The sequence below is a fragment of the Mauremys mutica genome, chromosome 1, assembly GCF_020497125.1.
Source record: "Mauremys mutica isolate MM-2020 ecotype Southern chromosome 1, ASM2049712v1, whole genome shotgun sequence".
Taxonomy (NCBI): domain Eukaryota; kingdom Metazoa; phylum Chordata; order Testudines; family Geoemydidae; genus Mauremys; species Mauremys mutica.
In genome coordinates, this window is record NC_059072.1 from 128,094,619 (window position 1) to 128,121,575 (window position 26,957).

The window sequence follows — 26,957 nt, forward strand, 5'->3', positions numbered from 1 at the left end:
ATATTGTCACTAGTGGTACACTATTTCCATTTATAACACAGAAATGGGAAATCCTTTCTAAGAGACAAAGCAAGTTCTCTTCCTATTTTTCAGTTTATTGGGAATAACCCATGATGATGGTACTTCATTTAGGGCAACCAGACAGCAAATATGAAAAATGGGGACAGAGGGGGGGGATAACAGGAGCCTATATAAGAAAAACACCCCAAAATTGGGACTGTCCCTGTAAAATTGGGATATCTGGTCACCCTAACTTCATTCTCCTTAGGAGACACCACCCACCAGGTTGTGAAGTGATATGTGTGTGTGTGTGTGTGTGTGAGAGTGTGTGAGAGAGAGAGAGATAAGGAACTGATGCATGTCTAAGGCATGGCACAATGAGCAGGGAGAACTCCACTGATTTTGGAAGCTTTGAAATCCCATATGATGATTATGCCACACTTAGTCATTGTTGACAGTTCCCTGAACAGATTCTTTCTGTGGGTAATTAGTCTCCATGAAGCATGAATAGACTAGTTTTCTATCAGGAGACTGGATTTTAGCTGACAAATTAGACAGATTCCCTAAGGCAAGAGTTTTATGCAGCTTTGCCATTCTCACTAAAAATGTGATTTATAATAGATTCCTCTTTACTAGGCACTCCTTTCTTCAGGAATGAAGGCACACACCATTCCCAGATTCCCTGTTTAACAACATGATTGTACAAACCTTTGTCTTCTATTAAAAAACACTAGGCTTCTATGATTCAATTTTGACATGCCATATGACTTCTATATATCAATGAAAAATATGACAATACTCCAGAAACTAGGGCCTATATTCACAAGCTATGCAGATAGTGGTGTAAGTTACAGTTCAGTAAATGAGTGAGAGGATAATTTGGTACATTGAGGGGTGGATGGATATGGAAGAAGCAGGAAAAACAACCCACAGAGGTGTATAAAATAAAGAGCTTGAATTATACAGGCATTAAATGGAAGGACGATAGTAGAGAATCAGGCCCAAAGACTGAGGGGACATACTTTATCTTACACTCTCCTGGGTCTTGTTCTTCCTGCTACAACCTCTCCCTTCCCCCCCTTATCACGGAACTTCTACTAATGTATGATCATTAATACTCATTTACCAACGTGTAATTTGTATCGCCATGTATATTATAATATTATGTGGCATCAGGAACATGACAAACCTTTTATTCACATTTATACAAATCCAGCCATTTTACCAATATTTAGATGAATGAGTCAAAAACAAAATACAGAGGGCTTGATCTCGTTTCCATTGACTTCAAAGGGCACTGGATCTGGTCCAGACACTTTAAATGTCTGCTTCCACATGGCACCAGCCATTTTTTATTATGATCCAGCACCTCTTGCCACCATCCCCTAGTGCTTGATTCCCCCTTCCTGTTCCTGCCTTCAAGTCATCATTTAGCTAGCACCCTCTTCCCATTGCCTCACTCCCATCTCCACCCTCTCCAGGGTGGAAATCAGTATTTGTATTCAGTGAATATCAACAGCCTCAGTTGAATCAAAAAAGTAGCCCCATCCATCGCTAACAGAGATTTTAATATGTCATTTGTTACTGTTTGTAGAATATTTACAGGAAAGCACCCGGTACCTTCGAGGTTTACAATACATTGTATGATTGTGTGCAAGTACACAGATCAGTATGTGGTGTAATGTGTCTAGTAACAAACCATATTCTAGTACTAGTAAATGAATGATACGTTAGAGATATAGATAGTACACATGCTGGAACAGAGCTTTTATTTTATTCAGATGAGAGTCTGGGCCTCCCTACGGTTTGGAGTACTTGTATATAGCCCCTTCAGCTTCAGGCCTTTCTTTCAAGCTGGGAAAATTGCAACTAAATCCCCTGTGAGTCCCATGCTGTATAGAAAGGAGACAGAAAAAGTTTATCAGTAGTTGTATACTAAAGGAACCAAATCATCTGTTAAGTTGTTCTGTTCAGTATGCAGAGGAGCTGCAAGGAGTCGATGCAAATAATAGAATTATCTGGGTATCAGCAAGACTTTCTCACAAATAATAGCTACTTTTTAATAAAAGGTGAAGGGTCACAGAGATTTAGTTTAAATCAAAGTTATAAATTCAGCAGAGGCCAAGCCTTATAGCCAGTCTATGCAGAATGAGCCTGTCTAATTTAATCTCTCTATTTGATTGTTTAGTAAAGTCAAATGGCCAATTTTTTTTAAACAATACATCTGTATAACTAAGCTTATTAAAAATCTTCACTCTGGTAATGTGATACTGTGAAAAATAATACCAAATATGAATAGATTCAAAGCTTCCCTTCAGAGGTATAATTAGCTGAACTTTGTGGCATGCCCTTACATATCAGTTGCAAAAGTATCTTTCCTTTGTTCAGGCCTCTGTGGTTGATAGCAGTTTCTTGGTGGTTTCCTCGTTTAGTAAATTAAAAGCCCTGAATATGGGGATTAAATCCCAAACACACTGTGAAGCCCAGTACTGACTGAATTCTCCATGTCTTCTGAGGAAGTTATTTTTACTCTAATTCTAGTACTTGTTCCTTCTTTAGTACACTTCTTGTAAAAATCAAACACCTACCAGTGCTAATAAAATAATGACTTTAAACTTATATGGATTTTGACACACAAATAATGTATATGATTTAGGAGAGTTGGGATTGAACCCATTAGTTCCTAGCTCTTAATATGTGGATTACTTTAGTAAATATTTTTAGTATAATTTCATGTTATTTTGTGTTGATAACTGGTAATGGTATTTTCAATTTAAAGCAATATTGGACTAATTTTCAGAAATGTTCCAAAAATTAATCCCAATATGTTATTGTTTGGGTGTTAGTTTAATTTTGGTGTAGGGTAAATGGAAATGATGCTGATTTTACCATTTTATGTGATTCTGTTTTTAATTTATGACAAATGGCCTACAATAAGCTTCTTTTAAGCTATGTAAATTGAAATTAATGAATGAACTGTGTATAATTTTTTAAGTTGTAAGACTGTAAAATTCAGACTTTTTTTATTCAGTTCCGCAGAATATTGTTTTATCTCCACTAGATGTCAGTCTGTAGACAGATCTTGTGTGAGGCGGTTACTGGTGAATAAAGCAGAAATTGTTAGTCCATTTCATAGCTCTGTTCTAATTTTTCACCTACAGTCAGTAGAATAACTGCAAATAGAAGATTTCTGAGTCACTGCACTGCTCTCTCTTGTTCTCTGATCTTTTATCCCTCTTTTCTCCTTTTAGTATAGGGTGACCAGATGTCCCGATTTTATAGGGACAGTCCCAATTTTTGGGTGTTTTTCTTATATAGGCTCCTATTACCCCCCACCCCTTCCCAATTTTTCACATTTGCTGTCTGGTCACCCTATTTTAGTAAAATTTTTGGCATTGATAATTTCCACTGATGCTGCTAGATGGGAGTAGTGCTACATCCTGCAAGATTTTCCTTTGGGTACTTCCAGTGTTCACCCATTCATCAGGGGACAGATTTTGATCTCTTTACTGGAACAGGTAGTGGCTTTGTTGGTGAGTGAGTACCATGGGACTGTTTGAGAAGTATGTTACTACTTGAATAAGGTTATTAGATTCTGGCCCAAGGTTTGTCCTCCTAAAATGCTCAGATGCTTTTCCTCTAGTTTTCTTTCCTAAGGCATTTTTCTCCAAAAAATATTTCTTTCCAGGACAAGTTCGATATCTAACATATTTCTAGCTATTGTTGCAATAACCAAACAGATCTGCAGATTTAGGAACTGAAGTAAATTCTCAAACCAGAAAGATCTATCTGATATTGGGAAGCATCACAAAGGGAGGATATGGATTTGTGTACATATATGTTGGCATCCAATAATCCCTAACGTTGTCACTCATGCAGTTTAGTCCTTCTTTTATTTATTTTTAAAGCAATCACCCACACTTCTTGTTTCCTTCAAATCCCTCCTCAAAACCCATATTTTCTCACAATTCCTCAAACAATACTCTAATTCCCTCTAAACACATTTTTAAAAGTAATTATTAAACAGTTAGGAACTAACAAGTGTACTTGTGATAATCAGGGTCCAAACACCTCTAGGGAGAACAAGGGGCATGAACCCCAAAGAATAAGCAATTGAATCCACTGCTTATATGCAATTTATTGTGCATAAATATATGTCAAGTGAGGCCTTTTATGAAAGGGTGTAATGTTCTCAACTTGATGGCCATTAGGAGATATGTATATGATTATGAATGTATATATGTGTAGTACACTATAATTGTAACCAGAATGCAACTCCAGTGTCACCTCTCAGTCCTGTGCGGAAACAATTAGACAGGGAGGGGCACTTCCCAGGTTAGTTGTTTACACGAAACTAAGTGCAAGAACCTAGGAACAAGAACAGGAATACTTGTGGCAGATACAGACTAACACGGCTGCTACTCTGAAACCTAGGAAAAGAGAATGATGGGCCATTAAAGTTAATGGAAAAGTACTGAAATGGAAAAGAAAACCCGTGTCTTGGAAATCTAAGGAAGGATGGCGTTTCTCCCTCTCTGTGTAACCATGAATAAGGTTAAGATTTTGGCACGATTATTTTTAGTAAAAATCACAGACAGGTCATGGGCAATAAACAAAAATTCACGGAAGCCCACGACCTGTCTGTGACTTTTACTAAAAACAATGGGGAGGGCAGATGAGAGGTGGGGATGACTGAAGCCTGATGCCCGCTGTGGGAGGCAGGGCGGGGGGTCCCTCAGCCCTGAGGCCACAGCAAGTAGCCAGCCCTGGGGCTGCAGCGGGGGTCCCGGTGCTGGGGCTTCTTCTGCTCTGCCTGGCACTTCTGCTGGAGACCAGGGTCGGCTATGGAGGTTCCTCTGCTGGTTCCTCTGCTGCCCGTGGTGCACTTCTCCTTCCATCACCATTACTCGCTGTTATCTCCTGAACACTGATCTCATCTTATGGGCAATTTAAACTGTGAGCTCTTTGGGGGAGGGGTGACATTCTTCTTCCTTTTGTAAAGTGCCATGCACACTTCTGACATTCTGGACAAACGTGACATAACATTAATATAGGCACATGTACAGCCTTAAACTACACCAGCATCAACCTACAACATGAAGGGAAACAGCACTTGTTTTTCTTTTTAATTTAGAATCATGTGACTTTGTATTAAAAAAAATAATGTCATTAGCTTGGTTTTGGATTAAACATTAAAAAAAAAAAAGACACCCTAGCATATGACAGCTGCCATTTTTCAGGACAGAGAGCAAAGTGGTTTGTTCCTATACCTACCTGCTCCCCTCTGCTCCCTTCTCACTATTGTGTCCACACCCCCAGCAAATTACATTCCATGCTTCTCACAGCTCCTGCTAGGCTGAAAAATTTCTCCTGTTGCCTGAATTTGAATCCTAGCTTTCACCATTTCTCTGTCCCACATATAGGGCTGGTGCAACCATTTATGGCGCTAGGATTTGGGGGGTGGCATTTTCTTCGGCAGCAACCGCAGCGGCTGGATCTTCGGCCACCCCGGTCACTGCCGGCATATAGGCGGAGGGAGCTGGGGCAGGGGAGCGCGGGGAGGGCCGCCTGCAACAAGTAAGGGGGGGGGCGGCACGCAGGGGAACTCCCCGCCCCAGCTCACCCCTGTCCCGCCTCCTCCCAGAGCACGTCGTGGCTGCTTCACTTCTCCCGCCTCCCAGGCTTGCGGCACCTAAGCTGATTGGCACCGCAAGCCTGGGAGGCAGGAGGGGAGGGATCTGCCACGGGGGGGGGGGTACCTCAGGGCAGAGGAGGAGAGCTGCCGTGGGGGCGGGGAGGACGCCTCAGGGCGGGGGATCGGGGACGGGGGAGGGTGCAAGGTGGAAGTTTCGCCTAGGGCGCAAAACATCCTTGCACCGGCCCTGCCCACATACATCCCAACAGCCAGCCTGTCTCCCGCCATACAAACACATCATACTCAAAGCAGTCCTGCTCTCTCTCCTACACACAGCAGCCGCCCTGCACAACAGCGACCCCTCCTCTCCCTCTTTTTCTCAAGTACTCGCACCCACCAAAACAGCCCCACAGCATTCCACTACTTTCTAGGGGCCTCTCCATCTCTTGACATGCCACCGAACCCTCCCCTGCCCCCCAACTCATATACAGATAGTACAGAGAAAAAAAAAAGAGGCTATTTATTGGGACATGTATGCAGTGAGGTGTATGTCATGTGTTGCAGAGAAAAGGAGAATTGCTGTGGCAGCCAGTCTACGTTCTGGGGATTAAACCCCAAACACACCTTGAAGTTCTATTCCCAGGCAGATGCTGAGTGTGGAGCTGATCCTGCAACATAGATGTCAATGGGAGTTTTTCCACTGACTTCACTTGAGGCAGGATCAAGCCCTATATATGGGGATTAATCCCATATATATTGTGAAGGCCTTTGCTGCCCGGATTCTCCATATATGCGGATAAATCTCTAAACAAAATGAAGTCCCATCCTGGCCAAATGTTGCTAGAATCAATCTCTGAGAGCGAGCTAAAGCTTCTGTCTTGTTTACACTTTGGCAACACCTAAATAGCCAATAAAATATGATTGATTGGATGAGGGGGCTGTTCTGGTGTTGGGGAAAAGAGGAGAGAAGGAGAGCTGGGTTAGGCTGTTAGACAAGAGGAAGTCAGTTAGGATTCAAGTTCAAGCAGCCCAAGAGACACTTTCAGCTTGGGTGGGTGGAGAGGCAGTAGCTGTGAAATGTGTGGAATGTAACCTGCAGGGAGAACAATGTGAAGTGGGAGTTAGGGTGTGGGGGGCAAGTGGTAAGACACCACCAGCTTTGTTCTGTCCTGCAAGATGGCTATTGCCAAGCTAAAGGGGCAAACTACACACAGTCATAGAAATGATTAATCTTCCACTGGCATTTTCTAGCTGATATGTGTCACTTTAAAAATCAGAATGCTATAGAGCCAAGTTCAGAGGTGTCATGAAACGAGATGACTCACTTCCTATTGCTTAGACTCCCTTATATTCCAAATCCTTTAGACCTACTTACACTCACTCTGCTGATGTCTAAATTTACATCTTCCAGCTTCCCAATGTGTAAGTTTAGGCCTGCTTTAACTTACACATGTTTACAGCCTCCTGTATTTTGCTTTTTCTTGTTCTAAACTAAAATCTAAAACTTCATTTTTGTAATAAATATAATATTCATAAAAACAATAATGCAACCCCCCCCAAACATGAAACTAACAGAACTCTGTCAACTGTCATCCTGACCAATTTGCTTTTGTGCTGTGTCCCTTTTACTCCAAATGTGTCTTTCTTGTCTTTTTAGATAAGCTCTTTGCAGCCAGGGACTGTGTCCGTCTATAAGTTTGTGTAATGGCCCAACATAATTAATTAATTCCATACAAAAAATTGGTTAAAGAACATTGTTAAGGTTGGAATGTCAAACAGTCAAAAGTTAGGAGATGCTTCATTCACGGTGGAAGTTCAAAGGTGTGTAGCAAATGAGGTGGAGTAAACTACAACGGCTCTGAACCTGATCCATATAGCAGCACAGAGAATTTCATCCTCTGATTTCTTTGCAATATCATTTGCTTCCATGACAATTTGGTATTGCTTCAATCACCTCTCCCAGCTCTCTGCCAGGTTCCCTTCCAGTCAGAAGGACACAGGGGGCTTCATTTGCTTCCTTTTGGTGAAAGATTGTTTGCTTCTGTCACCGTGTGACACATGAGTGGAATAAAAACCAAAACCTTAATTTCCTGGCCCCAGTCACATGACCTGGGGCAAGGGCTAAAGCCAAATATCCTTGTCACTCATTGGGTCAGTATCCCGTCTCCAAGGGTTACTAATAGGTTAGGAAGACTACGTCTATGTTCACCTGAACTCTTCAGTGCTTCTGAATACCCAAATTGCCACAACCACGAAAAATGCCTTTTTTTCAATCTATGCTTGGTGAGAAGATGGTGTCTTCTCCTGTCAGATGTGGATTTAGCCACTATTAGTGTTTATAACCTGTAGGATTGATCAGGGGCGGCTCAAGGAATTCCACCGCCCCAAGCAGGGCGGCGCGCCGCGGAGGGTGCTCTGGTGGTCGCCAGTCCCGCGGCTCCGGGGGACCTCCTGCAGACGTCCCTGCGGAGGGTCCGCTGGTCCCGCGGCTCCGGTGGACCTCCTGCAGGCATGCCTGCGGATGCTCCACTGGAGCCGCGGGACCAGCGGACCCTCCGCAGGTATTTCTGCGGGAGGTCCATCGGAGCTGCGGGACCAGCGGACCCTCCGCAGTCATGCCTGCAGGAGGTCCGCCGGAGCCGCCTGCCGCCCTCCCGGCAAAATGCCGCCCCAAGCGCGCGCTTGGCGCGCTGGGGTCTGGAGCCGGCCCTGGGCTTGATTATCATAGAATCATAGAATCACAGAATATCAGGGTTGGAAGGGACCTTAGGAGGTCATCTAGTCCAACCCCCTGCTCAAAGCAGGACCAATCCCCAGACAGATCACCTAAATGTGAAACTGAAGACTTCTTTCTATAACTTCGGTTTTATAATTATATCTGATGTAAATAATTTACAACAATAACAGAGAGGCAACACCAAATTTATGTGACATGTAAGTAACACTGAAAAGAAAATGAATAATGTCACTGAAAATAGAGACTCAAAGAGCTTGGCGTGTTTAACCTAACCAAATGAAGCTGAGGGGAGATATAATTGCTCTCTATAAATACATCAGAAGGATTAATACCAGGGAGGGAGAGGAGTTATTTAGATTAAGTGCCAATGTGGACACAAGAACAAATGGATATAAACTGGCCATCAACAAGTTTAGGCTTGAAATTAGATGAAGGTTTCTAATCATCAGAGAAGTGAGGTTCTGGAACAACCTCCCAAGGGGAGCAGTGGGGCCAAAAAACCTAACTGGTTTTAAGACTGAGTTTATGGTGGGAATGGTATGCTAAGGTTGGTATGGTGGGGATAGTATGCTGAGGTTGCCTACACTGGCATGTGGCACATCCATGACTACTATTAGTAAATATCTCCAGTGGCCAGAGACGGGACACTAGATGGGGAGGGCTCTGAGTTAATACAGAGCATTCTTTCCCAGGTATCTGGCTATTGGGTCTTGATGACATGCTCAGGGTCTAACTCAGGGGTCGGCAATCTTTCAGAAGTGGTGTGCTGAGTCTTCATTTATTCACTCTAATTTAAGGTTTCGTGTGCCAGTAATACATTTTAATGTTTTTAGAATGTCTCTTTCTATAAGTCTATAATATATAAAGAAACTATTGTTGTATGTAAAGTAAATACATTTTTTAAATGTTTAAGAAGCTTCATTTAAAATTAAATTAAAATACAGAGCCCCCCCCAGACTGGTGGCCAGGACCCGGGCAGTGTGAGTGCCACTGAAAATCAGCTCGCATGCTGCCTTCGGCACGCGTGCCATAGGTTGCCTACCCCGGTCTAACTGATCACCATATTTGTGGTTGGAAAGGAACTTTCCCCTGGGTCAGACTGACAGAGACATGGGCTTTTTTTCACCTTCCCTCTGCAGCATGGGCATGGGTCATTTGCTGGTTTGAACTAGAGTAAATAGTGGATTCTCTGTAACTGAAGTCTTTAAATCAAGATTTGAGGGCTTCAGTAACTCAGCCAGAGTTTATGGGTCTATTATAGGAGTGGGAGGGTGAGATTCTGTGGCCCGCAATGTGCAGGAGGTCAGTCTAGATGATCATGGTCTTTTCTGTGGGTCTGAGTCTATAAAATGAGGGACACTGGAGAGCTGGGACCCAAATTATGATGAACTCTCTCACCCTGCATGGTTATGACCTCCCACAACAGCTACACTTTGCTAGAACAGTCAACCTCCAGAGTGTGACACAATTTCTCAATGCCTGACCTGAAACCTCAGGGCCTTCCAAGAAAAATGCAAACCCTATTTCTGGAAGCCCTGCATAAAACTTGTCAAAAAGGCTATTCCACTATAGCCAGGGGATAGTTTGTTTTTCTTTTTGGTGAAGTTTTCTAAATATATTAGACAAGCCATATTTGAGCTATGAGACTTTGAAAACTTACATTGCTTAGATTGCAAGCTCTGGGGCAGGGACTGGATTTTTATTTTGTTTAAACTGCCGAGCACAATGCAGCCCTAACTGCTGATTGGGATTGTTAGGTGCCCTCATGATACAAATAAATATAAAATAATGACTATTATGAAATGTTGGTTTTTCTCTTTTGAAAATACGATTTTTTTAATCTACTCATAACTCAAAATGAATTTGTAAAAACTTCAAAACTGATTTTATACATAAAGCAAAGATAACTAGTGAAGGTAATTATTTTACCCATATTCATGTCCAAATGCTGTTTTTAGTGGAAGTGAGCTCAATACTTGTTCACCAAATCTCTCGCAGAAGTTATATTACAAGCTCCAGTCAATGGTACACCCTCACCTGGAATACTAATTTCCACTTGATATTTGTACAAATCATTGTTTATATGTAACCTTCAAGCAGTGCTTGTTGATACATGCCCAAGTAACATGTCCAGGCTGGCTTCAACCCTGGTGATTGACAATCATTAAAAACAAGAGGATCACTGCTGGATATTAATGCAGGAGGAAGAGAAGTTTACCTCTGGTCTAGCTCAGGAGGGATGACAATTGAATTTGTTTCTAAAGGAAAAGGCAATATGTTTGTAAGCAGGGTCTGAATGAATGCTTCCCTGACAGCTAGATGGGAGGGGGAGAGACTTTGGGTGTGTTTATGTATATACAGTTTGCTCCTGCTCTGCTTACATATTCAGCAGATACAGCAGTGTCAAAGTGATGAACTTTAGCTGCTGTTGGGTACAAATTACCTTAGTACTGAATGCTATGGGTAGTGATATATGGTTACCAATGTTGTAATTACAGGGAGTCCTCGGACTTATGACATAATTTGGTCCTCAGAATTGCGTTGTAAGTCAAAACGTAAGTTGAAAACACTTTTCCCATAGGAATCAATGGTATGAAGGGGGCATTGGTTCCTGAACCAATGCTTGATACACTATTTTCACCACCCAGATTTTTGTACTAAATGAATTATATCTGACTGATGTTGCAACATCAAATGTATTTACTGTACACTGTATGTTGTAAACTGCATTCAAATAAACATATAAACTCACACATGCTGTTCAGAATGCTGGCAACACAGGCTCAGAAAACCACGGAGAATGGCGCACATGCTGAGCCTCAGCCAATCACTGTTTAAGTTTATTGATTGGCTGAGCCCGGGGTCGGGAGCCAATCAAAAACAAACAGCAACCCTACCCAGCAACAAACTACTCTACTGCCTCAAGGCCAATCAGAAGTGATCCCTTCCAACTCCATACCAGTATAACACAACCAGGAAGTAATTTCAAGCAAACTTTATGCAAATAGAGTGTCGTAAGGGAGAAACAAGTGTTGTAGGGGCAAAACGGGTTGTCAGTTGAAAAGCATTGTAAATGGTGTCCGATGAAAGTTGGGTGTCATATGTTGGAGGACTCCCTGTATTGTAGGAATACAGGAAAGTAGGACCGTGCTTAACCTGTCCCAAATAAGGGGGCCACCCTCAGTGAAAAGAGTCTCGTTAAGCCAGGGGCTTGAATGTCAGAGGCCTATGAAAGTAAATGGGGGATAGGTATCCTAACTAGGAGGATATATACCCCTGTCAAGGATTTTCCCTAGCCTGGTTTAATCTGTTTCTTCCCACTGTTCAAATAATAAAGATAAATAGGTTTTATTAGAAGTCTCTGTGTTTGTGTTAACTGCCCAATGAGAACTGAAATCAGTTGTGATAGGACTCTCTGCCCAGCCTGCTATGTGCTGAGATCACAGAAGAGAGGCAGGTGGCAGCAGAAGGCAACTGACAGTCAGCTAGTGAATGAGTGGCTGATGAGCAGCCTGCAGAGCAGTTGGTGGAGAGGCCAGAGCTTCCAACATTGCTGCTACTTGCTGAGCTGAAGTGGGGCAGCAATGGTGAGAAATCTGAAGCAAAAAAACCTAGCATAAAGCCAGAGAATGTTTTACCTCTGGATGGGGAACCTTCACCTCCATTGCTGCTAGAAGAGTTAGGCACAGGTATTCACACTCCTCCCAGTGCCAGTGGCATGTCTTCAAAGTTAGTGATGGAGGAAATGAAAAAAGGAAAAGGAAAAGTCATAGTGCTCAAGGAAAAAAAAAAGAAAATCAGAGAATCTGTAACTTCTATGACATACTCAGCTTCCCACTGATTGTAGAAGACATAAATGTTCAAGATTTACACATACAATAGGAGAGAGGCAACAACAGCTACACACCACTAATCAAAATCCTTTAATTAGGCTTGGCAGAATTTAATTTTTTTTTTATAATTTCAATGGCTAATATCAATGTTTACTTTTAAGCATTTTTTTCTATCTTTATCAATTTAAATTTTCATAGCTGTGGGAAAATAGGGGTGGTCAGACCATGGGAGATCAGAAAATATTTAATGACAGAAGGCATTGAGGCTTTGGCTACACTTGCATTTCAAAGCGCTGCCGCGGCAGCGCTTTGAAGCGCTAAGTGTAATCAAAGCGCCAGCGCTGGGAGAAAACTCTCCCAGCGCTGTCCGTACTCCACTTCCCTGTGGGGAATAACGGACAGCGCTGGGAGCGCGGCTCCCAGCGCTGGGGCTTTGACTACACTGGCGCTTTGTAGCGCCGCAATTTGCAGCGCTGCAGAGGGTGTGTTTTCACACCCTGCTGCAGCGCTGCAAATTTGTAAGTGTAGCCAAGCCCTGAGAGTCAAAAGGTTAAAGTGTTATAGTAATTAGAACACAAATTGTCAACATCACATGTTAAAAAATACAAAGTAAATATTCTTAAGTCAAACTCTAATAAGCTCTCAAGCAGCATTTTACGTAGCCTACCTGTAAATTTCAATTATTATTGATGGAAATATTTTTGTCAGTTTCTGTGTGTATGGTGAAATCAATGTTTACCAATAAAACTGAATCCTTCCAAGCCTACCTTTAAGGTAGACTGCATGGTAGTTGGACATTGCTTGAAGCAACAAATAGCCTTCTGTTTTATTTGGTGATGGAAACTTAATTGCACATTCCCTGAGTTTGGGTTTTTCTTTACTTCTAATATTTAAAATTACTATTTGTCTCTTAGGTACATGTGGGAACTGTCCACAAATTATGTCAAGTATCAGAGGGGTAGCCGTGTTAGTCTGGTTCTGTAGAAGCAGCAAAGAATCCTGTGGCACCTTATAGACTAACAGACGTTTTGCAGCATGCGCTTTCGTGGGTGAATACCCACTTCTTCGGATGCAAGCTCATGCTGCAAAACGTCTGTTAGTCTATAAGGTGCCACAGGATTCACAAATTATGTAACACCCTTCTCTGATTTTCAAAACTTACCCGCTCCCTTGTAACACTTTATAACACCGAAACAAACATTCTGTCATGCAAAATTAAGGACCCATCCATCCAGCAATGCATTATGTAATTTATGGACAGCCCGCATGTACACTTATCTCACCACCAATGCCCACAGGTATCACACGTTACGTAGCTGCACACATGCACTCACACATGTGCACACTCATACACACATCTACACGCATGCATATACAGACATCACCAGGCCTTAAATGCTCACTATTTCCCCGAGCCCGGGGGCGAGCCAGGGTTCCTGCAGGTTTGAAAATCTTTACTAGAGCTCCACTCTGGATGGCTCCGGCTGAATTTAACCCCATGGATCTCACCCCTATCAAGGCACATCTGTACACGTGCATGCACGCACACCTATCCACACGCATGGATGGGTACGCCTACTGAACACGTCCTCAGCTATCACACACACGCCCATGGGTGCACGCCACGCACGTGGGCCATACATGTCAGTGTGCACACGCCCCCGCATGTCCGTGTCTCACCCGCGCACACGCACGCCGGGCCCTCCCACGTGTGGCCGAGCGGCAGGGGCCGGGCCCGGGCAGTCCCTACCCCAGCGCTCGGGGCAGGGGGCGGAGCGGGGACGAGGCGCGCGATGGCGGCGGCGGCCGGGCCCGAGGCGGCGCTGCCCGCTCTGGCCCAGCAGCTGGGACGCGCCGCCCGAGCGGAGCGGCCCTCGTCGGGCCCCGGCTGCCTGGAGACCGTGCGGCGGCTGACGGGCCTGTTCCGGGAGGCGCGGCCCAGGTAGCGGGGAGGAGGAGGGGCCCCGCGCGGGCCACGTGGGGCGGGGGGTGCGCGCCGGTCAGTGCGGCGAGGAGGGGGGTGCGGGTGTCATGGGGGGTGCGGATGTGGGCGCGCGCGTGTGGTGGGGTGTCAGGATGCGTGTGAACGTTTCGTTTGCCTGTCCTATGGGGCTGTACTGGGGGGTGTTTGTGTACCAGCTGTGGGGGGTTATGTGTACTGGGGGGCGTATGGGGTGTGTGTGCGCGTGTATGGTGATATGGGGGCTGACCTGATGTGTGTGTGTACCTGTACCGGGGGGGGGGGCATATGGTGTGTGTGTGTGTGTGTGTGTGTACATGTACTGGGGGTATATTGGAGTGTATGGCTGTGTGTTGCTCTGGATGTGGGGAGCTGGTCTGTTCCTGGCCACAGGGGTGTGTGGACTGGGGCAGATGTTGGGGCAGGGCAGTGTCTGAGCTATCTGTGTGTGGGAGGACTGGGAGTACCGGTGAGTCTGTAACTGGAGGCAGAGGGGTCTGTGCCTGGTTTTCAAGATTAGTTTAAGCAGCAAAGAATCCTGTGGCACCTTATAGCCTAACAGACGTTTTGCAGCATGAGCTTTCGTGGGTGAATACCCACTTCGTCGGATGCAAGTAGTAGAAATTTCCAGGGACAGGTATATATAAGCAAGCTAGAGCTAATGAGGTTAGATTAATCAGGGAGTATGAGGCCCTGTTCTAGCAGTTGAGGTGTGAAAACCAAGGGAGGAGAAACTGGTTCTGTAATTGGCAAGCCATTCACAGTCTTTATTTAATCGTGAGCTGATGGTGTCAAATTTGCAGATGAACTGGAGCTCAGCAGTTTCTCTTTGAAATCTGGTCCTAAAGTTTTTTTTGCTGCAGGATGGCCACCTTAAGATCTGCTATTGTGTGGCCAGGGGGGTTGTAGTGTTCTCCTACAGGTTTTTGTATATTGCCATTCCTAATGTCTGATTTGTGTCCATTTATCCTTTTCCTTAGAGGAGGAACCCCCAGTACACACAATCCTTAGAGAAAAAGATAAAAGGACACAAATGAGACATTAGGAATGGCAATATACAAAAACCTGTAGGAGAACACTTCAACCCCCCTGGCCACACAATAGCAGATCTTAAGGTGGCCATCCTGCAGCAAAAAAACTTTAGGACCAGACTTCAAAGAGAAACTGCTAGAACAGGGCCTCATCCTCCCTGATTGATCTAACCTCGTTATCTCTAGCTTGCTTATATATACCTGTCCCTGGAAATTTCCACTACTTGCATCCGAAGAAGTGGGTATTCAACCACGAAAGCTCATGCTGCAAAACGTCTGTTAGTCTATAAGGTGCCACAGGATTCTTTGCTGCTTCTACAGAACCAGACTAACAGGGCTACCTCTCTGATACAAGATTAGTTTAAATCCTCCCGCCCTCTCCAGGTAGCTGCAGACTAGAGATAATCCTGTCACCTGTGCAGTGATGTCTGGTTTCAGGGCTTTCTTGCTCCCTATTGAAGGGGGTGCTTTGAAATCATGTAAGAAAAACAAAGTTTGCATGTCAGGCTATAAAGCTCACAACAGCTGCTGTAGTTCTTAAACTCGTATCTTCATTGTGCTTTGCTTACCTGCCAGGGTCTGGGTGGGTCACAGAGTGGGTCTGAGGAAAACAGGAGCCAGACATATACTGGTGCCCCCTTGCAGGTGCTCTTGCAACCCTATCTTCTTTAATGCTCTACAGCAGTAATGTGTTTCCTGGTCACTTGGAATGATCTGGGAAATGAAGATGGGATTCAGTTCTTCTGCTAGGCCCCTTGCTAGTGAAGCAGACATGTGGCCTGTGAGCCATCACACATGGTTTGGGGTCTGATAGGTAAGGGAAATATAGCTTCCCCCTACCTGTACTCTCTGCTCTGTGCATGGATCCTGGGAGTATCCCTGCTTCCATACCAGAACCTGGGGAGCAGGTGTGGGAGAGTATGCTTCTCTGTCTGCACTTGTCTCTGTTCCCTGCATGGGTCTCTGGTTCAGGGAGACAGTAACAACCACATCTTTCTCTCCAAGGGCTACCTTCATTACTATTAGGCCTTGTCCAGGTGGGGTTTTAGCCACTGGTGCAGACCACTACTGTAGACACAGCTTACAACAGAGCAGCACAGGTGTGAAATGGGGGTAAACTGCAGCAGTGCAAATTGTGTCTGTGCTAGTGGTTTGCATCAGTGCAGCAACAACATTAGTAGCTAAAATCCAAATATAGACAAGGCCTTTGAGTGGGTGGCAAGAGCATGCTTGTTACAATCCAGAATAATGGTATGCCAGTGCAAAGAAAGATTAGAAAGTGAAATTGATAACTTTTGTAGAAATTAAACAAAGCCCTATTGAAAGTAAACAGAGGGAAAAAAGACATCTCTTCATTTTATTATCTTAAATGTTACACAAAGCATGTAGTTAAAGAAAATTCAGACAGAATTTTGATTATTTTTATTTTAGTTTTCATGTAATCGGACCCATATGAGCAGGTCCTTGCACTGATGTAGGGCTGGTCTACACTGGGGGGGGTATCGATCTAAGATATGCAACTTCAGCTATGTGAATAGCGTAGCTGAAGTCGAAGTATCTTAGATTGATTTACCTTGGGTCCTCACGGCGCAGGATCAATGTCCGCGGCTCCCTGTGTCGACTCCGCTAACGCCGCTCGCTCCGGTGGAGTTCCGGAGTCGACGGGAGCGCGTTCGGGGATCGATATATCGCATCTAGATGAAACGCGATATATCGATCCCCGAAAAATCGATCGCTACCCGCCGATACGGTGGGTAGTCTGGACGTACCCGTAGAGCTGCATTGGCTTCAGTGGCTCTGTTTGGGTGCAAGAGTTGACCCATGTGGATCCAGTTACAGGATTAGGGGGAACACTAGCTTGTAACTCATATGCTGAAGATAAAAAAATGTAGGTTAGCTTTTTAAACACATTTAACATATCTACATGTTATTTTTAAAATTCATTTTCTTGAAATTCCACTTCCCCTAACTTAGGGTATGGCTATGTTTTGAGCTGGGGGTGTACTTCCAAAGTGGAGGAAACATACGCATGCTAGCTTGATGTGAGTTAGCAAACTAAACATAGGTTAATTAGTCCTGCCCATTCAGGGCACAGTGGCTACACTCTGTTTTTAAAAAGAACAGGAGCACTTGTGGCACCTTAGAGACTAACAAATTTATTTGAGCATAAGCTTTCGTGGGCTACAGCTCACTTCATCGGATGCATGCAGTGGAAAATACAGTAGGAAGATTTTATTTATATTTATATATATATATATATATATATATATATATATATATATATATATACACACACACACACGTGTATATATACATACACACACGCACACACAGAGAGAACATGAAACAATAGGTGTTACCATACTCACTCTAATGAGAGTGATCAGTTAAGGTGAGCCATTACCAGCAGAGGAGAGAAAAACTTTTTGTAGCAGTAATCAAAATGACCCTTTTGTAGCAGTTGACAAGAAGGTGTGAGGAACAGTAGGGGGGCAATAAACATGGGGAAATAGTTTTACTTTGTGTAATGACCCATCCACTCCCAGTCTTTATTCAAGCATAATTTAATGGTGTCCATTTTGCAAACTAATTCCAATTCAGCAGTCTCTCGTTGGAGTCTGTTTTTTTTTGAGGAATTTTTGTTGTAATATAGCGACTTTTAGGACTGTAATCGAGTGACCAGGGAGATTGAAGTGTTCTCCGAATGGTTTTTGAATGTTATAATTCTTGACGTCTGATTTGTGTCCATTTATTCTTTTATGTAGAGACTGTCCGGTTTGGCCAATGTACGTGGCAGAGGGACACTGCTGGCACATGATGGCATATATCACATTGGTAGATGTGCAGGTGAACGAGCCTCTCATAGTGTGGCTGATGTGATTAGGTCCTATGATGGTGTCCCTTGAATAGTGTGATCAGAACTAGTGAGCTGGGAATTGTCCTCAGTTCAAAGTGTGAACATGCTACAATTTATGTTTTGTTTGTATTTTTTTTAAACCTTTCAAAACCTAATATTGCTAGTTAAATCCTTCCTTAGTTTTTTACCTGGTCTTATCGTAGGACACTGAAACAGGGCTTAAGATCCAGGTTTGATTCCCTGCTGTGTCACAGCTGATTTGTGTGACCATGGGCAATTTTCACAATTTGTTTGTCTCATTTGTTTGTGTGCATGCATGTGTTTAAATACTGCTGTTTGGGAACTTACCTAATTAGAGCTGGATAAATAACAGATTGTTTGGTTTGATGGCAGTTCTGAAAAACTGTGAAAAACAATCATTTTGGGTCAAAGCGTTTCATTTTGATTTTTTGAGCATTTTTAAACGGTTTTGAATTTTTAAAATAAAATGGAAGGAAATTTAGAAAAAGTCATTGAACTAAAAAAACCCAAAACATTTAGAAAATATCAAAACAATTTTTTTTTGAACGTTCTTTGTTTTTTCACTAAACTAACTCAAATTCACAAAATGTGTCATTGTCAGCAAATCTGCATTTTTCGCTAAAAGTATGTTTCAGACAGAAAACTTAGCCAAGCTGTGCCTCTAAGGATATGTATACGCTTCGAATGCTACAGTGGTGCGGCTGCAGCGGTGCAGCTGCGCCACTGTAGTGTGTCAGGATGGGTTTTCCCGTTGGCGTAGGTAATCCACCTCCTAAGAGGTGGTAACTTGGTTACACTCAGTGAGTAGCCCTTTATCAGTGGAGTGTTCTTGACTATGGATACACTTACTGGAGCAAAGCAGAATGAGCCCAAACTAGACATTTCAGAGCATGGTGTCGACATCATCTCACAATAACAAAGGCAAAAGAACAAGTTAATTTAATACAGAAATTCTTTCACGTAAAAGGGGGCTAACCTAAGACTGGGAGAGCAGGATCCTCTATATAGTAAATGTAATGTGACTTTTTTATTTATTGAAGTAATAGTTTTATCAGAAATGCATGAAGTTTGGGTGATGCTTAAAGGAACATGGCAATTTAAATCACACTTCTGCCTGAAGTTTTTACTTACTAGTGTTACAAGTAGCATCAAAAATTTAAGCTCTTTGGGGCAGGGACCATCTCTTTGTTCTGTTTGTACAGCACCTCAGACAGTGAGATCCTGGTCCATAACTAGGGCTCCTAGGTGCTATGGTAATACAAATATTTAATAACAGATTACAGGAAAATATTTTTCTTCACATTTACTTTGTACATTCCACAGCATTTGAGTATAGTCAATGTCACTGTTTTACCTGTATGTTTATGGGCCTTTCACATGCCAACAGGAAAGAGGAAAAACTTTAGTTTACCTCACCCGCCAAAAAATAAATAAACTGGAAACCCACAAACGTTGACTGAGGGGGTTAGGGGCAAGTGTAGTAGCAGAAACTATTCTTAGGCTTCTTGCAATTGATTTAAGCCTGCTTGTATCTTTGGTTAGCAATATTTTCACATAGATACTTTTTAATCTGTGGAAAAAGCACGGCTTTGAGAGGAATGATGGTATTATTGTAAAGCCCTATACTGGGAACCACATCTGGGTTCTGTACCTGGATCTATTGCAGACTTGTTGTGTGACCTTGGGCACATCGTTTATGGTATTTTTTTTCTTCAGGAACTGGCAAGCACCCATAAAACTAATTTATCTCTTTGTGCTTCACTGACACATACATGGAATAAACGTCCCTATTTTGTTAATAGTGGGAAGATAAATCCATTAATGTGTGTCAGGTGCCCAGATTCTACAGTGAGGAGCAACATAGAGAAACCTATAAATATTGGCATTTAAAATAGTTTGTTGGAAACTAGCAGAATAATCAGATCTTCATATTTTACTAGAATATATTATAAAAAATCATGATGCGCTACCTTTTTCTGAACAAATTTCTTATTTTTTAGATTATCCTTTTTAATCAAAACTTCTGATTTCTGTTTATAATATAGGCTATCACAATAGCCTGAATTTCATGATCCAGTGAACAGTTAAAATGGCTTTCTGAACAATTCCTATGCTGCACAGCTGCAGCTTGCTAAACAGAATAAGCCTTTATATTTGTACTGAAAAGCCTTTTGTAACTGTTTTGTTACAATATAACCAGCTAGAGTACACTTTAAAAAAAAACAAAAAACAAAACCAAAAATCTGTACTTAGGGCTTTTGCTTGTCTTTTACCAATGTAAAATAATTGACCATTGCATACTAGAAAGGGGTGGCTCAGATTAGCTTCTGATTTCTATATTTTGAAGTAAAGTTAGGACAATTTATCAAACAGTTCCATGTGGTTGGGGGGAGGGATAGCTCAGTGGTTTGAGCATTGGCCTGCTAAACCCAGGGTTGTGAGTTTAATCCTTGAGGGGGCCATTTAGGGAAGTGGGGATTGGTCCTGCTTTGAGCAGTGGGTTGGACTAGATGATCTCCTGAGGTCCCTTCCAACCCTAATAATCTGTGATTCTGTGGTATTCCAACTCACAGCATAGGCAAAAATAAGGGGAATTGCTAACAGACTCTGAAAGTTTTTTATTTTTTGCGTAACTTAATTGGTACGCTGCTCTTAAACACTTGCCCTGTTAATGGCTCTGTATGGCATCTTGACTCAACAGAGCAAATGTGACTCTGTCATATGTGGGATTGAATATAGCTGGGTGCTCCTTTACCAGACACTGTTTCGTCAGTGTTTGGAAAAATGTTCCTATGTCTGTGTGGATGTATTTATTTATAGATTCTGTGGGACGTCAGTCTCCAAATCACGTAATCTTCTGGATTTTTGTGTGTGTAAATGGCAGTAGTTGCAATACATGTCCTTGTCAGTGGGAGGCCATAGTCAAATACGTGGTTTTTTTCATATTTTAAAACCAAACAAAATAACTTCTTATGCATCAAGTGAAACGCTTTCCTTCCCATTTGATCACCATCAAATATCTAGCCATACAGGATAATGAATGCTGTCATACTTACACTAAAAATGGTCAAGCATTACATTAATGAAACATAATAATCTCTTTATGTACCATGATTATTGTCGCCTGTGTTGATTAACATTTCTTCCCCATTTTTATCTCCTTTTGGCCCAGTATTTAGCTCGGAAAATATTTTGCTACCGCCTCTCTCAAGATGTAGCATTTAAATGCTCCTTTGATCTTGTGTGCACCTTAAATCCATCTAAGGGTCAAAGTGGCTGGATTCTGATTTTCCATGTCAGCTGCATCTGGCTGGCAGTGTTGGATTGAGTTAAACTCTCTGTTCTTAAAGTGACACCATGCTGCACTTTCTTGTGTAGCAGAGTTTCACCAGAATTCATACTCTATCAAATATGAATTACTGACTGGCTTTAATCTGTCACATTCATCCCCTTTCTAAACATAAATTTTGAAAAAATAAATAAATATGCCAGCAGCTATATTCTGGAAGCTTTTCACACATCTGTGTGTGACAGACGACCTGGGGATTTATGCTTCCTGCTTTTGTGAGAAATGTGCGTGTAAGCTCCAGCATAACATTTTAGCATCAATTCCCTTCATCTGCTTTAACTCTGTGAGAGTGGAATGGCCTGTACATAGGAGGAAACCTCCACTCATATAACAACAGTTCTAACTTTTTTTTTTTTTAGACCCCACATCATGGCAAGATATTCTCAAGAGTTGCATAGTTTTTCACCTGTTCTAGCAGTTACTTGGTAAACTAGACAAAGGTAATTTTTTTCTCCCTTTGCATTCCCAGGAATGCAGGTTGTTATAGTCAATCTTGAACTAGCTGCCTCTTCCTTCCATTACTCTCCTCATTGTGTGAAGTCCCTTACTCCATAATAATCATTACAGTAATGCATAGAGGCCCCAACTGAGATAGGAGCCCCATTGTGCTTTTGGTCTGAGAGTTGTTACTTAGAGTTCCATGAAAACTAAATCAGTATATGACCTGTACTCAGTAATGGTTGCTGTTTGCTATGTTGAAAGGGTAGTGAGAGGTGTGTGTCACTTAAGACTTATGAAGGCTTCTACACTGTGCTGACTAAAATTTATATTTTCCATGATGCACAAGGTTGTTGTGGGTTTTTTTTTTTTTTTTTTTTTAAGTCCTCATGATGAACTGGAAATAACTCTAAGTACGTGCTTGGTATATCTTAAAATAAGGCCCTTGATTTCCAGGGAGGGCAAGGTTTTATAGGAATAGAGTTTACTTTATATAACTTAAAAAATTAGTATGAGCCTTTTGGATTTTTCTAACACTTAATAGTGAGTCCCCTCTACTCAAAGATTTGGTGTGTCAGGATGGTTAAGTTTTCTTATTGCAGAAATATATTACAGTATTATGTCAACTCTTCAGTGTTATATTTTAAATGAACATGACTTGAATAATAAACTTCATGAAAGATTTTCTTGTCTAACCAATATTTCCCCACCCTATTTATAATCCTCCTTTACTCACTGCAGTTATACTTTATTTCAGAGAAATGGCAGAAGAAAGTATGTTCCAGAGTCTCCTGAAAATCTTGACTAAAGCCTCATGTGAAATGGAATTGGCCTGCAAGGATTCCATGGAACTGAAAACTCTAGACACATGTCTGCTGCTTATAGCAGAATGTTTCAGATGTCTACGGAATGCCTGTGTTCGGTGTGCCAAGAATCAAGATGTTCTGAGGTATAGTTATGATCCTTATTAACATACACAAATTTTAGAGAGTTTAAATTGTGTTGGTGCTTTATCTTTTATTTTACCCTATTGTGTTCTTATTTGACTTGTAAGTATATTAACTGATATTTTCCACTGAACAGAATTCTTTAAGAAAATATTTAGATTGAAATAATTATAAAAATTCATATGTCAGAGTTAAGGTTGCTGGATTGTGATGAAAATATGCATTTCTTTGTCCTCTGAATAATGGAAGTTGATTATGTGAGCAGTATAATATTTATGATGTTGTTAACTTTAATTTTTTAGCTTCTAAGTCAGGGGTCGCCAGCCTTTCAGAAGTGGTGTGCCAAGTCTTCATTTATTCACTCTAATTTAAGGTTTCGCGTGCCAGTAATACATTTTAAAGTTTTTAGAAGGTCTCTTTCTATAAGTCTATAATATATAATAAACTATTGTTGTATGTAAAGTAAATAAGGTTTTTAAAATGTTTAAGAAGCTTAATTTAAAATTAAATTAAAATGCAGAGCCCCCTGGCCGGTGGGCAGGACCCGGGCAGTGTGAGTGCCACTGAAAATCAGCTTGTGTGCCGCAGGTTGCCTACCCCTGTTCTAAGTGGATAGATTTTGTAGATGATATGATAGGGAATATATTCTTAGAAGTCCACAACCTTAGCTGACTTTTGAAATGAAGGATGGTTTAATGTTCTTTTAATACATGTAGGTTTACATCTTGAGTATGACAAAATACATTCAATATTTGTGTATGCTATCTGGAGTAAATTGTACACTGTTAGTTAATGGATGTGAAGAGCTGGAATCTGCCCTCAATTATGTAGTCTCATCTCCATTTATTTCAGGTTGCATGGGTGTATTTCAAGCAGAATTTAGTTTTAATTTCTTAGATTGTCAGTCATCCACTCTGGATTTGCAAAAAACAGTAAAAATAAATGTTAAAGAGCCAGTAATACTTTGCTCTTACAGTACTTCTCATTTTCAAAATGTTGTTAAAAATTTAGCTAGTTAACCGTAATAGCTAGCCAGAAAATAGCCATATCAAGGTTGCTGGATTATGTGAAACTGGTGTTCAGAATCTTAAAAATTACTCTTTCTGGGACTTTTCAAACCTGACTTTCATATAGAATACTATATCTCAGTGATAGAAATTGTCCTGTTTTGGAGCAGAATAGATGAAGTGAAATAACAGAACTCCATAAATACTGTGATAGTGTTCAGATGAGGATGTTGCATCTGATAATTTATTTATTTTTAAAGACTTGCATAACTGAAAAAGGCTGTGAATGGAATTTCCTGGTAATAGCAATAAATGATTGTTTAAATGTGTTTTATATTGCGCTTCCTCATTTTAAATGTTTCAGGCTGTAGTGTTTACTTAGAATCCAAAATGAGGGTTGTATAATATTTTGTGGTTGCATCCTATGACAGCAAACTATTCAGACATTCTCAAACTGCTGTAGTCTTCTTTTCACTCAACAAAATGTTTAAAGGGTTGTTGCCTTATTTCCCACCACAACAATTAAGCACAAATGCATCTAAAATTCTGAAACATAAAAATTTAGGTGAAATTATTACAGTCAGGTTTGTAACTATTTTCCAGATTCTTAGAGTTAAATCTTCTTCGATATTTATTTAAAGTAATTAAAACAAGTTTTTTATTGTATTTAAAAATGAAGATTTAAAAGTTTTTTATAAAAAACATACCATCTAACACACAATTTCCATAATTAGTCTATTTGCTAGTGGCCTGAATAAATGAATATAGCTGCACAGATGAACTATTAGTCCTGGAGGAATTGTACGTCATTGCACATGCGCAGAATTCATGTGGGGTGTGTGTGTGTGTGTGTGTGTATATATATGTATGTATATATAATATATATATTTTGTGCAGAAAATAGCTTCTGCTGGAAAGTTGCTGCCATTCTGCCTTTTGCCCACCAGAGGGCGCTCTGGTGCTAGAACAGAGCAGCTGTTCCTGGCTAGACCCAGCTACAATAAAGAAGAGAGAGAACCTGCAGTGCCTTCTTCGCAGTGCCTGTCGGTCCAGGTCGGGAGACAGACAGCATGGGGATGCCGGAGGGTCATAGATGGGCTCATAAGGGCTAGTGGGGGAGGACAGACTGGGGTGGGGGCTGAATGGGATTGGAGGTGGAGGGGCACAGGGGGAGGGAGATGCAGGGTGACACGGAGACAGGAGAGGGGGTGCAGGGTACATGGGGTAAGATGGATGGCTGAGTTGGGGGCACAGAGACATGGGGACAGATGGGAGGGAGTGCAAGGATACATGGAGTTGGGGGAGGGGGCTGGCTAAGGGGGTGTAAGGCTACATGGGGATGGGGGAAGAGTGCAGGGACATATGGGGATGGGAGGGAATGGGTGTCTGGGGATGGAGGGACACATGGACAGGGTGTGCAGGGACACATGGGGACAGGGGCAGATGTGCCTGACTGAATGGGAGAGGCTAGGGGTCAGGCAGGGTCTGCATGAGGAAAGCTCCCTAAAAATCCCCCCCCAGAAAAACAAAAACAAACAAACAAACCCTGTTCCATACTTTTCCCACCCATACCTAACAACCCTCCAAGTTTACACCCAGGCTTCTTCCCAGCAATTATTTCCCTCTCTCTCAGCTCCTCTGTTACCCCTGACTGCCCCAAGCCATTGCTTCTGAGGGGTGCGGGAAATATGGTTCTGTATTGTAGTTTAAATTAATTATTACTCAGACTTCTGTATTAATATGCCTAGTAAGGAATCTTGATTGTCAAAAAACCATTTCCTGAATCTTTTTTGTTGTCTGTATTGTTACAGACATACTTGCTGACAGGTATTTTGAAATGAATTACCAAAAGATTTGAAACTGGTGTGATTTTGCCGTTTTGACAAAATATGCAGAATTTTGCAGAATTTTAAAATATTGTATGTAGATTTTAAATTTTTTGGCGCAGAATTTTTTTTTTTTTTTGGCGTAGAATTCCCCCAGGAGTAAAGTATACATAAGAAGCACACAGTTGTGTGATGGCATATTTTAAAAGCGAGGAAAGTGGTAGTATATATTTTCTGTAAATTTGCTATGAGTTATAGAAATGCAGTTTGGGAGTCCAAACTCAAAGTTGTGTTTTTAAAAAAATGTTTTTACAGTGAATTTCAATACAGGCTGAAGATGTCAGTTAGCAGCACTTAGAAATGAAGTATTCCCTGTATCCCTGGAACAAGAATAGCAATGACTGGGCAAGTTTCTTCTTGTCAGCATATCTCAACCTAGATTGGGAAAAGCTACCTCTTTTTCATCCTTCACAAAACAGGGTGAAAAACACTGAAAAACTCAATCATTTCAAGTCCATCTGAAAAAATTTGGTTGATTCTAAATGAAATTTTGTCGAGTTCTTGATTTGACAACAAAAATTAAAAGATGGGTTTGGTTCAAATTGAATTGGATATTTTTTGTTGGCTCTTCCTCCCTTGAACCAAAAAAATCCATTATTTGTTCAGTTCTTCTCAAAATGCTGCCAGGGCTGCTGATGTCTCCTATGATGTGTACACCTAAGAGGACCATTGAATAGCTATGAATTTATGGTTAGTGTCTGTGCAGGAGTTAAGTATTGAATCTGTTATTCAGTGAGTAAGAAGAAAGATGTTGCCTCCATTGGTTGCATCTCTGTGCCAGACTGATGATAGCCTCAGCAGCCAATTAATGCGTGTTGATGCATTTTGACAAGAAACTGAATTCTAATAGCCAAACATGCTGTAGCTTGGCTACATGTGTAAAGGCATCTTTTGCATAGTAGGGATTATTCATAGAGGTCTATTTTGGCTTTGCCACAATCCCAGTGTACATGGGCAGTGTGTGTAGCCTTCTGCTCCTTAAATACCCTGTGAGACACTTGGGATGGGTCACAATGTGCCCATAGTGATTTTTTGAATTGCCATAAAGGCACAGTTTGTTCAGGATTAAATGTCCCTTTAAATGTTCAGGAACTGTGGATGGAGGGGAAATGATCAGCTGAATTTGGTGTCAAGTTTGCAATATGCAGGGTTTAGAAAGTTAAACCTTTTTGATGCTATTTAAAATCAAGATAATACTGAACTAAGGATTTTCAGGAAGGAATACTAAGGCCTGGTCTACACTAGGACTTTAATTC

At 41.8% G+C, this 26,957-nt stretch overlaps 1 protein-coding gene and 1 long non-coding RNA gene across 3 annotated transcripts in view; one reads left to right on the forward strand and one right to left on the reverse strand.

Moving 5' to 3' along the window:
* Positions 1–1,481: 1,481 nt before the first annotated feature.
* LOC123355938 lies at positions 1,482–14,020 on the reverse strand. Of its 2 annotated transcripts, none has more exons than XR_006575242.1 (3): positions 13,886–14,020; positions 12,011–12,094; positions 1,482–1,892 (listed from the first exon to the last, which is right to left on the reverse strand). It is a non-coding gene; the product is annotated as an uncharacterized LOC123355938 (long non-coding RNA). The 2 variants fall into 2 exon arrangements; XR_006575243.1 differs by lacking the exon at positions 13,886–14,020 and adding an exon at positions 13,609–13,786.
* ATXN10 (ataxin 10) overlaps positions 13,943–26,957 on the forward strand; it is a 188,321-nt gene continuing 175,306 nt past the window's right edge. Inside the window, exons 1-2 of the mRNA XM_044998800.1 lie at positions 13,943–14,147; positions 22,619–22,810. Coding sequence (XP_044854735.1) covers positions 13,999–14,147; positions 22,619–22,810 — 341 coding nt within the window. The 5' untranslated portion in view covers positions 13,943–13,998. The remainder of the gene's footprint in view (positions 14,148–22,618; positions 22,811–26,957) is intronic.